This window comes from Rousettus aegyptiacus, unplaced genomic scaffold, assembly GCF_014176215.1.
Source record: "Rousettus aegyptiacus isolate mRouAeg1 unplaced genomic scaffold, mRouAeg1.p scaffold_m13_p_6, whole genome shotgun sequence".
Classification (NCBI taxonomy): Eukaryota; Metazoa; Chordata; class Mammalia; order Chiroptera; family Pteropodidae; genus Rousettus; species Rousettus aegyptiacus.
The window spans coordinates 110552570-110564184 of record NW_023416309.1 but is presented as its reverse complement, the minus strand read 5'-3'; the positions used below and the strand labels follow the sequence as shown (position 1 = coordinate 110564184).

Here is an 11615-nt window from a genome sequence, read left to right as displayed (position 1 = left end):
CTGCCCGCGAGTGCCAGGCCTTCCACGGGAGCAGGCTAGGCCCAGTGTCTGCTGAAGAAGCTCCCCGCCCTGGGCTGGCAGAACCCTGCATTCGGAGCCCAGGTAGGGGCTGTGCTTGGGGCCCCGGAGTGCCGGAGTTTCGACTTGAAGAATCTCCTTCAGGAGCCATTTCCTCCTCCAGGGAGTGGGAGGCCGACTACCCCTTTCCCAGGGGGCGGAGAGCCCCTGGTTTTAAGGTCTGGCCCCAGTGGAGCGAGAATAGTTCGTGCTGAGCTGAGGGTGGGGCTCTTGGCTCCCTGAGAGGGAGGTACCTGGAATCTTGCACTGGGTGCCCGGGTGCCCCGCCATCCACCGGTAAACAGATTTTGCATTTGCCCTCTGCCTGCCCCCGGCCTCTGTGTGAACTGGTTACGGCCGGGCTGCAGCGTCTGGCTCTGTGTCCTTTCGCTTGGGCTCATGGAATTGCCTGCTGGAAGCAGCAGGTGCCACCTGGTTTTCTGAGAGGAGCCAGGCACCAGCGTGGCCCCTTAAGAAGCAGGAAGCCGGCGGCGGGGCGCAGGCGAGTTAAACATTCAACCACCGCAACTGGCTGCCCGTGGATGATCCCTCTGGAAATGCACCCGGAAGTGGCCCGGGGCAGAGCCCACTGGAGTGCCACCTGATGCTGGACCCTCCGCAGCGGTCATAAAATCTGCCTCTCCCTGTCCTCCCCCTCCCTGTCCGTGGTTTGGTGGCCACTGACCAAGCCCCTGAGGAAGAAAGCACTGGATGTATGAGCTGCCCAGGACTGGACGGCCTCCACCCACAGACCGATTGAATCTAGGAATCAGGGTCAAAGTTCAGGGTCCAGAATTCAGGCCCTTCGACCCACCTTTCCCTTCCGCAAGCAAAAAGGAAATGTGCAAAACTGCAGTTTTAGGCCCCTCTTACCCTCAGGTAAAGTCTTACCGCAGATAGGAGAACATTCCAGGGCGGGTGTACTTTCTGCCTCACCCCAGCAGCTACATGTCCCCAAACTGTTAACCCCTGCTTGAAGGCTTCCTATCACTCCCCAGCACCTCCAGTCACCCCGAAACCCTCAGGCATTGTGGGACATTGCCTGCCTTCACCCGACACTCTGCTCACAGCATCTTCCCCGGCGCCTACTCCCTTGAAGTGAAAAGACCAAACTCCCCGGGCCAGCGTTCGGGGCCTCTGCAGCCCACACCCAGCCTGGGCTCCAGCCTCGCCTCCCTCCTCTTCCCCACAGGAAGTGGCCAGTCCAGCCTGAGGCGTCAGCTCTGAGTCAGGCCGCCACAGGTGCCTTCCTGTGGCTTTACTCATGTTGCCGCTCGACCCAGGATGCCCCTTTCCGTTTGTTTGTGTCCCCAGCCAGAGCATAAGCTCTTTGAGGGAAAGACGTCTGCCTGACCCATCTCTGCGTTCCCTTGGGGACGTGCCCACAGTAGGGCCTCAGTAAATTCTTGCAAGGGAGTAAATAGATGAGGGACCTGCACACACCTGAGCAACAGGACGTTGGCAACAGAGCAGACCCGACGTCAAGCAGGCGGCCTCCCTTCTCAGCTACCCTCCCTGCTCCCAGCTCCATATGCCAGCCCCCGACGGCACCGCGTGTCCTGATTGGCAGGGCTGTGCGTCTCCCTCTCTGCCCCTTCTCCCTTCTCCAGTCCAGTTCCGGTGGCCCCTGACCCCTAAGGTCACGCCCTCTCTGCGCACTGCAGCCTGCCCTCCCTTCAGGACCCCTGGGCTCTTCGCCACCCTTGACAGCCACCGACATCGTTCACTTGACAGCATTCAGAAGACCCAGCTCCTCACCTGGGATTGGAGAGTGCCCCTGACTCTCCAACTCAGCCTGGACGCCCAGGTGATAGGGGCAGAGCCAGGGGGCCACGGGAGAGCCAGAGATGGCGCCTCCAGCAGGGCAGGGCCGCCCAGCTGGCTTCTGGGCAGTGTCCGTCCCAACTGTTGCCTGCGTCGCTTGGGGCCCCGGCTCCTCCGCTCCCTCTCCGGAAGCCCAGCTGCGGAGCAGCCCAAGGCTGCCGGGAACCTAGCCGTGCTATTCTGGGAGCGTGCTGAGCCCCGGGACGTCGGGCAGCAGCTGACATGTCAGTCCCTTTGGTTTCCGCGCTGTTCTTCTCCGCTCTGATGATAAGGCAGAGTTCAGTCATTACGCGAAGTTCAGAACCGCCGATGGTGTATCTGAGGGTCTTAATGGCAGCTGTGGTTATGCTAAAGTGGGACCTGGCCATAAACGGTCTATACTTCAGCCTCTGATGCAACAGCCTTCATTCCCGCTGTCACTCAGGCGGCCCATAGTCCTTTCCCTCTGGTCTTACGGTCGTCCTCATCCTCGCCCTGCTACATTAACCCGTTCGCAGGCATGCCGGCACAGTCCCTCCAGTGAAACGCTGTGATGTGCGTCCTCTGGGAGCTTTTTTTCCTTTCTTTTAAAAATGAGACTGCGTGCCCTGATTCTGCGATGTAAGCAATAAAGGGTCAAGACTGAGTTTAGGTGACAAAAGATGAGAGTCATAATGAAACCCACCTTACAACACAGTGGAGCCCCGTGGTTAGCCTGGTTCTGGAGGGCCCTCAGCTGGGGTTACCCGAATGATGGGGCTGGCTTTACTGTCTTCATGTGGGAACAAGGCCAGGATGGGAAGAGAGCCTGTGTGTGGAAGGTCACAGGGTGATGGACGTAAGGGTTAAGCCTGCTCTTCTGACTTCCTATAGTTTTAGAGCTGAGAGGAGCACAGAACTCACTCCTCTGTAAAATGGGGTAGTAATCGAGGCTTTGCGTGGTTGTTGTAGAGATTACGTGAAACCATTAGATCCGAGAGCCCCTGGCCGGAGTGCCCAGTGATTGGGGACCGTCTGGCCCCAGGCTCATCTCCCTGCACTGCCCGATCTGTGTAGGGACAAAGCAACTTGCAAAAAGGATGGAGAAGATGGTACTCGCTCAGGCTTTCTCATACTCCGTGCACAGCTTCAGAATGGGTTGTGGTGTTTGCTTAAAAAAGAGATTGCTGGGTCCCACTGCGGACTCTTGAACCTGTGTCTCTAGCCAAGAAGCCTAACGGTCTGTTTTATGGAATCCACATAGCCCCCACCCCGCCCCACCACCAACGCGATGAATAATGCACGCTGACCTCGAGAACCAGCGAGACGAGGTGAAAAGGGAGAATTGTCCAAGTCAGCTTCGGGGAGAGGAAGAAGCAGCAGAGGCAACGCACAGAGGACCTGGATGCGCCAGGAAGGATTCTGTCGTCACGGCCAGTGGGCAAGTTCCCTGCTTCTCCAGGAATGGAGGACTTTGGGGGATGGGCTTAAGGGTGGAGCCAGAGTGAGCAAACTCGGAGCGGATCCACAAAGGAAATGTTGCCCAAACCACGAGCTTTCTCTGTTCCTCCCCACACCCACCCCACCCCCGCCCCTGTGTTGAAGGGATCGTAGGAAGTGACTGTCAGGCTTCTCCCCCTTTGTCTCGCCCTCCTGCCCCTTTCCCAGGTGTTTTCCGGCCCTGTCTGGAAATCATCCCGTTTGGGGCAAGGTTCCTCAGGGTTCTACGCTAACCACTCTCACGATGGCCAGGAGTTCATCATCATCACTGTCGATGTCTGACCCCACCCAGATGCTATAGTTGAACGAGCCCTCTCGGTGACAGTTGTGTCTGGTACTGTAATACAAATCTCTTGTGATATACCAGCAGGTGCTTCGCAAGAGGCTCAAGCGATGGACAGAACTGTGGACTGAGGAGCTGGAGTTGACCGGAGGGTGGGTGATCGCTCTGTTTAAATGGACGGCACTCCTGGGATTGGGTTTCGATGGGGTGACAAGTAGGTGAGTAAGTTAGAGCATGGAGTCCTTGGCAGGGGCGGGTGATGGCAGCCTCGCAGTGAGAAGCATTGGCTGGACTCACGTGGTTTGAAGGCTAGGGATCTGTGCCTGTCGCATGCAAGGTGAGGTTCCCAGGAAGAAAGTGTCAGCCGGCCCCAAGGATGGAGGTCAGGTCAGAGGACGTCACTGAATTATTTCCTGTTGGTGTCTGTCCCAGGCTCTTTACGCCCAAACTCCTCTTTCTAGACTGCTAGAGAAAAAGCTCGTGGTGGGAGGGCCTTGGAATCCGGATACGGGGCCCGGGTCAAGTTGATGGAGGGCAGAAGGATAATTTTTCCTCTACCCTTGTAACTTTTCTGCTGGGGTCTGTAACAAAAGACACATTAATAAGCGGAAAACATGTTTGTTAACATATATACCTCATGTATACATAAGAAACCCAGGGGAAAATGAGTAATTAAAAGAAGTGGCTTCGAATTCAGACCTAAATACCACCTTCGGCTAAAGACAGCAGGACGGAAAGGTGTGGGGAGGCCAGCACTAGGGGGGTGACCGGGAAATGTATGGTAATTAAGAGTAAGATTTGTTATGCAGATAGATATACGTCAGTGTCTACCTTAGATAAGATTCTCGTGATTTACATCCATCCTCTTACTGGTGTAGAGAGACCTTACAAAGGGAAGTTTCCTTTATAGATGTAAATTTCCCTCACAAAAGCGGAATTGACTGTCTTCAGAGCTTCTCCTGAGTAGGCTGTTTCTCAAAATAATCAGCTCAAAATCATCCTTATGCTAAAGAGGCGTATTTCGGGATGGCATGTTCTGTCGCTCTTCAGTGACAGCTTAGGAAAAACCACACCCAGTATCCTTCCCTCGGGTTTTACCGGGGCTACACCTGGCTGCGAGGCATCCTGAGAAAGCGACTAGCGCACCTGCGGGTTCTTTGCATCCGATTTTCATAGGTGATGTTGCTCATTCAAAGGTAAAATTCAAATGCTACCGCCTTTTCTTACTTCTGCCCTTTTTTGCATCGCCGGACTCGGTGTGACCATTTCCCGCTCACCGCTGCGTCCTGCTGTCAGAGACGCGGAGCAGAGAGGGGAGTGGGCCCGGGGCCTCTGCGTGTGCAAGGTCGCTCCGATCTGCTTAAACAGAAGTAGCCCCCGCAGCCCGGACTTCCTCCCGGCAGCCCTTTCGTGCTAATGCCGGATTACGTTTCAAAACAGTTGTCCTGCTCCCCTGGCCTGGCTCGTTCCCTGTCCTTGACCCGCTCTGGCGATGAGCTGTGATCCCGAAAAGCCCCCTCAGGGGGTGCCCAGCCTGCTGCTACCTGTCCTTCATGCCTGTCTTAACACCCGTCCGTCCGCAGGGGCTGAGGGCTTCTCGCCCCAGGGCTCGGGCCACAGTCTGACTGGCTGTCACCACCACCCCTAGCACGGTGTGCACAGCCAGCTGTTGTGTGGGCCCCAAGGTGGGGGGAGGGGGTCTGCGTGTGTGAAGGGGGCGACAGGAGTGACGTCATTCCGTTAGATCAGGAGCACTGTGCCGAGCCAGTTAGGTCAGCTCGACTGTGGAGTAATTAGCCGTAGCCTTGGAGACACCCCTTCGCCTCTCTCGAGCTGTTTTCCCACCCATGGAATAACAGTAACTGACATTTACTATGTGCCGGGGACTGTTATGTATATTATGTATCAGTTATGTATGTTATGTCTCGGCTCCTCTGCTCCTGCAGCCGTCTGTAAGCTGCATTTCAGATTCTACTCAGAGAGGCTGGAGTAACTCGGGGACCCAGGCAGCGCCAGCAGAAACAGCGGGGCCCGATGGTCAGAATGGCCAGCCCAGTCGATGCTATTGTCATCGTTGATGGCAGCTCCGTTCTTTAAGTCACTGTAAGTCCTTGATGTCTCTCGGCTGTTTCCCCAAGCCCAGGCTGCTTGCTGTCTCCCGTTTCCTCATGGTTTCCAGTAGATTCTGGATTCTGGCCACAGAATTTGTCCCTATCAGATTCCTCCTTGGACAGGCCCTGGCCCCGAGGCTGAGTCTGGTGCAGAAATGTCTCATTGGACTGCCTATGAAGCCACCATTCCTCTGTGAGTTGTCCCTTGGAAGAGTCCTAGTGCCCCCCCCCCCCAGGACACACCGCTCAGTTTCCCTTGTTCCTGGTGCTCGCTGGCTCCTCAGCCAAGCCAGCCACTCGGCCCTGTGTGCCCAAGACACGCCTTTAGGAGGTGGTTTCCGGTCCCAGCTCTGCCTTCAAGGAGCTGGGTGACCTCCAGCAAGTTCCTTCGTCCCTTCCCACCTTGGCTTCTGCATCTGCCGGGTCCGCCTCCTCGGATCCCTACCGAGTACTCCCAACGTGCCAGGTACGAGGTACGAAGGAAACCGGCTCCTGGCCCCTCCCCCCCCAGACACCCACAATCTAATCAGCGAGATGAATGTCAACTAGTCACTGAGATTCAAGGTGATAGCAATTATAAAAGAGGTACACGAAGTGCCATGGAATGAAGGCAAGGGGCCCCATGTGAGCTGGGGATGGGGGTGGGAGAATCCAGAAGAGGAGGAGAAAAGAGTGAGATTCAGAGTCATGGGTAGGAATTCAGAGGCGGGAGGGAAAGGAATTCTGAGCAGAGGGAAGGGCGTGAAAGGAGACGTGGAGGCTATGGGGTCTCGGGTGCAGAAAGCAGTGCGTAGCCCAATATGGCTTCTGAAAGGGGCCAATGGAAGGAGGCAGGAGGAGTGGAGGCCCTGACCTGGCCCCTGAGGGGGTCGCCTCGTGGGATCCAGGCGAAAGGACAGGGAGCTCTAGGCAGTGAGGGTGCAGAAGAGAAGTCAGATGCAAGGCCTTTTCTAAGGCGGAGTCGGACCCGCTAGAACCCATGGCTGAACCACTGTGAGGGGTGTGAGGAGAGACGGGGAAGCCCCCTGTGGCGCCAGGCCAAGCGAGACGGTCACAAAGGTAGATGTCACGAACAGCTCTCAGGCCCAGCTCGGCCTGCAGACATGTCTTATCCACCCCACGTTTTCCATTTGAATCGATGGCTCGAGCTCGAAAATCCTATTGTGTCTAAGATCAGTGGCAGTTCCGGGACCCCATTCCTGCGGAACAGCCATCAGCGGGCGCGCTTAGCCTCCCTCTCCAGCACCCCCTCCTGCCGCCCATCCTCAGCCTTCTCTCCTTTACGCGGCCCATCTGGCCCCGTCCATGCTGAAGTTTCAGCCTCCCCTCCCTCTCTTCCCCGCCCCCCCCTTTTTTTTTTGCAGTCCAAACAAGTTTCATTAGAAGGCAAGTACACTTCCAGGAGGAGAAGCGGGGCTCACAAAGGCCTAGAGCCCCTTTCTGAATGCCCGGTGCACGCAGGTGTCCGTGCTTGTGTGAGGCGGCGTATTTCGGTTACGCATTTAGTTCCAAGTCCGCACAAGGTCGTTCGGGAAAGGATTTTTGGCCACGCTCTCCAAAATCGTCGAAATGAGAGGACTAGAGGGAGGTAACCTGAACTCTAGGATCCGGACATGGAAAGCCCTGACCTGTTGTTTGTCGTTTATATGTTTGCTTGTTTTTGTTTTATGTGAGCTTTTCTGTTCGCATAAGAGACGGAGAGAGAGCCGGTGGCAAGCCCGTCCCCTCCGCGTCCAGCCCTGCTGGCTGGGCTGGGCCTGGCTCTAGCTGCGGCAGGCGGGCATTGTTCATTGTCCAGGAAGTCCTGATCACAGAACTTCTGTCCTCTGGTTCCCCAGAGGAAGCCTTTTTTTTTTTTTTTTTTTTTTTAAACGGCTATAGCACCTGGTCATCCTAGGTGGTCTCCCATCCAAGTGCTAACCAGGCTCGACCCTGCTTGGCTTCCGAGGTCAGACGGGATCGGGCTTGTTCAGGGTGGCGTGGCCGTAGACCTGAGGCGTACTTCCGTTTGTCAGATTTCCGCATCTGATTCTGGAGCCCTACGAGACAGTCACCGTCATGATAGCAACTGTTCCTGAGCTGCCTCCGGCCCCGTTTTGGTTTCCTGGGGCTGCCATAGCAAATCGCTACAAACTTAGTGGCTTAAATCGATAGACATTCGCTCCCTCTGAGTTCGGGAGGCTAGAAGTTCAAAAGCAAGGCGACAGCGAAGCCGTGCCCCCTCGGAGCTCCCTGGCAAAGGATGCTTGCCTGGGCTTGCGATCGCATCACCCCATCTCTGCCTCTGTCACCGTCACGTGGCCTTTTCCCCTGTTGTCTCTGTGTCTTCTGTCTCTTATAAGGACACTTGTCATTGGATGCAGGGCCACCTTAATCTGAGATGGTCTCATCTCAAGGTCCTTATCTTAATTACATCTGCAGAGACACTTCTTCTCAAAGGTCGTATTCTGAGGTTCCAGGTGAACATATCTTTTTTTTGGGGGGGAGAGACAATATTCGATACACTACCCCCCCAAAAAAAAAACAACTTGTTCCGGTTGTCTATCACCGTGCAACCAAGGACCCAAAACTTAGTAACTTCAAATAGCAATCACTGTTTTCTTGTCTCTCGTGGTTTCTTTGGGTGAGGATTCGGGAAAGGCTCGGCTGGACGGTTCTGGCTCCCCGACTTTCATTCAGTTGCAGTCCCACAGTGGATGGTGCTGGAACCACCTAGAACGGAGGCAGCTGGGGGGCTGGACAGACATCTTTCCTCTTCATGTGGCCTCGGGCCTTCCCGTGTGGCTTCCCCATGTGGGCTAGTTGGGCTTCCTCACAGCATGGCTGTGCGGGGTGGGGGAGGGGGGCGGGGATCAGACCCCTTCATGGAGAGCGAAGGGAGCTTGCATTTTGTGATCTAGCTTCCTGAATCACCGAGGGTCACCTCCACCGTGCTCTATCATTCAAGGCGGTCACAAAAACCTGCCCCTCCCCCTGGAGGCACGAGGCCTCTCTGCAGCTCCGTTCGCAGAAGTGGACTCGGGCTCAGCAAAGTAAGTAGTTGCCAAGTTATTACAACTAAGGCCAGAGCCGCACCTAAACCCAGGAAGGTGACTTCAGAGCTCATAATTACGACACATACCGCCCGTGGTCAGTTTCTCCTCCCCGATTCTTTGTTCCTTCTACCTGGGAAAACGGGCCTGACCCAGCCCCAAACTGCTACCCAGGACGATAGGGTGCAGTGTGAGGGAGGCCTGTGGACAGGTAGCCAGGTGACCTGGCTTCCAGCTCTGGCTCTGCCACTCCTATTAGTGTGGTCTTATGTAGTTTCCTGTTCTATAACAAAAGGCACCGTGCCTGCCCATCTACCTTTCATGGTTGTCACAGGTGAAAGGAACTTCGATAGGTTGGAGTGCTTAGTTAAGACTCTTCAAATAAAAGGCATTGTGTGTCTCTCCGAGTTGCCCAGAGTGCCACAAACATCCCGGCTGCTTTGCAGATACTCGTTGACTTTAATGTAAAGGTTTCCTGCCAAACGCAGAAGGAGCACCTCCCAACAACTCTGCCCCGTAAGCAGGACCCGTTACCATGGAGACCATTGGGTAAATCATCAATGAGGGATTGTGGACTTTGGAGCTTTGGTGGTGGTGGGGGGGAGTCCTTCCTGCCCCAAAGTAGCCAGTGGGTAAGACTAGGGGGGACGTGAAGGGAGGAATCTTTCAGAGCATTCCTGTCCTTGAGGGCTGTGTAAACAAACTACCCCCAAATTCAGTGCTGAACAAGAGAATGCATTTTTATCTCTCGATGGGGCTGAGCTGGCCAGTTCTTCTCAGCGCTGGGGGCAGGGCGTCTAGACAGGTGCCATCAGAGAGCCCCTGAGGCTGTGGTCACCTGACTGGGATGGCTGTCCGAGATGGCGGCTCAGGGCTCCCAGAGCAGGTAGAAATGGCCAGTGCTCTCAAGGGCCAGGTCAGCGTCATTTCAGCCACACTCTGTTGGCCAAAGAGCTGCAAGGCAGCCTGGATACAAGGGGGTGGAGGGCTGGACCCTGCCTTTGTATGCGGCAGGGGCGTGTATGCACAGGGAAGACAAGAACTGATGGCCACCGCCTTTGGAGGCAAGCTACCACCCAGAACAAGGGACAGGTCCCACTTCTCGGGATCCTGAGCTGCCCAGCTTAGAAGGGCTGTTGCTATGACAACATGAGGGGGCCTGGCTTTGGCAGAAGTGTGGGGACAGGAAGAAACCCCTCAACAGAAAAGCCACGGGCAGCCTTAGTCCCCTCCCTCATCACCCAGGCGCTGCTGCTGGCTCGCCCCGAACAATGGGAACGGGGCCTGGCACAGACCCCAAGCCGCCAAGGTCAGGCCCATGACATGGAGGCCTGTACGTGGCCACCGTCCAGCCTAGCCTCCCTCGCACATCCTGACCACGGCTCTGACCAAGCGGCTGGATGGCTTCGTGGGGGTGGTGGCCGCGAGACAGCTGTGCGGGCGCAAAGCCGGATCTGAGGCGGGAGGCAGCTGCCGAAACAGTCCCCGCGGCGACTCGGCTCGCTCCCTTTAACAACGAGCTTGTCGCCGGCCCGTGCATTCGCAGTTCTCAGGCGTAAAGGAGACAGAGCCTCGTCTGGCCGGCCGCCCTGTTACCCCGTTCCTTGCTCCCAGCAGCAACTTCCTTTAAAAGTGCCCCCCACGGCCTCGCTTTCCCAAGGGCCCTGACCCACCGGCTGATCTTCCCTTCCCGTGTCCTTCCCCTGACCCCTCTCTCATCCCGTAGTGTGCCTGGGGGCCCTCGGAGTGTGCCCTGGGCTCCAGGGTCACCGGGAACCACCCTCGAAAGTTCACGCGTGCTGTATGAGTTTCCTGCGGCTGCCGTAACCCATCGTCACACACTGGTGTCTTCAAATAACAGAGATTTATCGTCTCACGGTTCTGGAGGCCAGAAGTCTGAGATCGAGGTGTCGGCTAGGTTGATTTCTTCTGAGGGCCCAGAGGGAGGGTCCGTTCCAGGCCTGTCTCCAGCCGCTGGTGTCTGCAGCCCTTGGCTGACAGAGTCGCCCCTCCGGCCTCGGCCCCCAGCTCCACACGGCCTTCTTCTCTAAGTCGCCATGCACCCTTTTCCAGTCCTCCTAGGAGCGCTGTCGTTTATTTAGGGCCATCTTAATCCAGGGTAATCTCACCTCAATCCTGCCCTGAATCATATCTGTGAAGACCCTCTTTCCCACTAAAGTCACATCTTCGAGGCATCGTTGAACCCGGCACGTGGCAGCATGGAACGTTCACCCAGCAACGCCCAGAAAACCTTTCCACCCCGGACGGTCAGCGTTTTCAGGCAAAGCTCGCAGGTGTGCATGAGACGGGCCCCCGGCTCAGCTCACGGTGGCTCAGGTGACTGCCGTCTTCCTCTCTGAAAAGCGGAAACACAGTCATTCCAGCGGGGCTGCCCCTCTGCCCTTTCGTCTGCGGAGGCCCCAAGCTTCCTGTCCAGTCCCGTCCTTTTCTCCCGGCTTCCTTGTTGACTATAGCAGATCTGTGTGCCCTGGGGCGAGGCGTTGTGTCTCCGAGCCTGGGCTTGTAACATGGGGATAATAAGACCTGCCTCGCAGGGTTGTTGTGAGTATTAAATGAGATCTGATTCCGCAGTTTCTAGCATGGGTCTGACCCTGGGAAGGTGCAGACGGTCACGGGCAAGGCCAGGTTTATGTTACCTGTTGCATTAAATGCTTCCCCTGATCTAAACCTCGAGGCTCCGGGAACCAAGTACTATTTTTATCTCCATTTTGTATAACAAGGAAATTAAAGCTCTGGAGAGATTAAGGAACTCGCCCAAGGTCATTCAGTTCGTGACAGCAGATCTGAGACCTGAACCCGGGTTTTCCCACTGTAGCCGGACCCTAAGCT

General features: G+C 56.2%; 1 protein-coding gene and 1 pseudogene across 1 annotated transcript; one reads left to right on the top strand and one right to left on the bottom strand.

Moving 5' to 3' along the window:
• The first annotated feature begins 5888 nt into the window (after positions 1-5888).
• Positions 5889-11356, top strand: LOC107510257. Its single transcript, XM_016143588.2, has 6 exons — positions 5889-5926; positions 6082-6199; positions 7098-7321; positions 8634-8765; positions 9236-9314; positions 10011-11356. The coding sequence occupies exons 1-6, from the start codon at positions 5889-5891 to the stop codon at positions 10221-10223; spliced, it is 804 nt and encodes a 267-aa protein (XP_015999074.2). The 3' UTR covers positions 10224-11356.
• Positions 7606-7724, bottom strand: LOC118604741 (annotated as a pseudogene).
• Positions 11357-11615: the final 259 nt, after the last annotated feature.

What these genes read in the sequence shown, in the direction of transcription:
- LOC107510257 (XM_016143588.2), top strand. Translation starts at nt 5,889, where the DNA reads ATGTCTCATTGGACTGCCTATGAAGCCACCATTCCTCT. An exon ending in GTGGACTCGGGCTCAGCAAA is followed by an intron (nt 8,766 to 9,235) that starts GTAAGTAGTTGC and finishes TTTAATGTAAAG; the next exon opens with GTTTCCTGCCAAACGCAGAA. An exon ending in GTTACCATGGAGACCATTGG is followed by an intron (nt 9,315 to 10,010) that starts GTAAATCATCAA and finishes CTCATCACCCAG; the next exon opens with GCGCTGCTGCTGGCTCGCCC.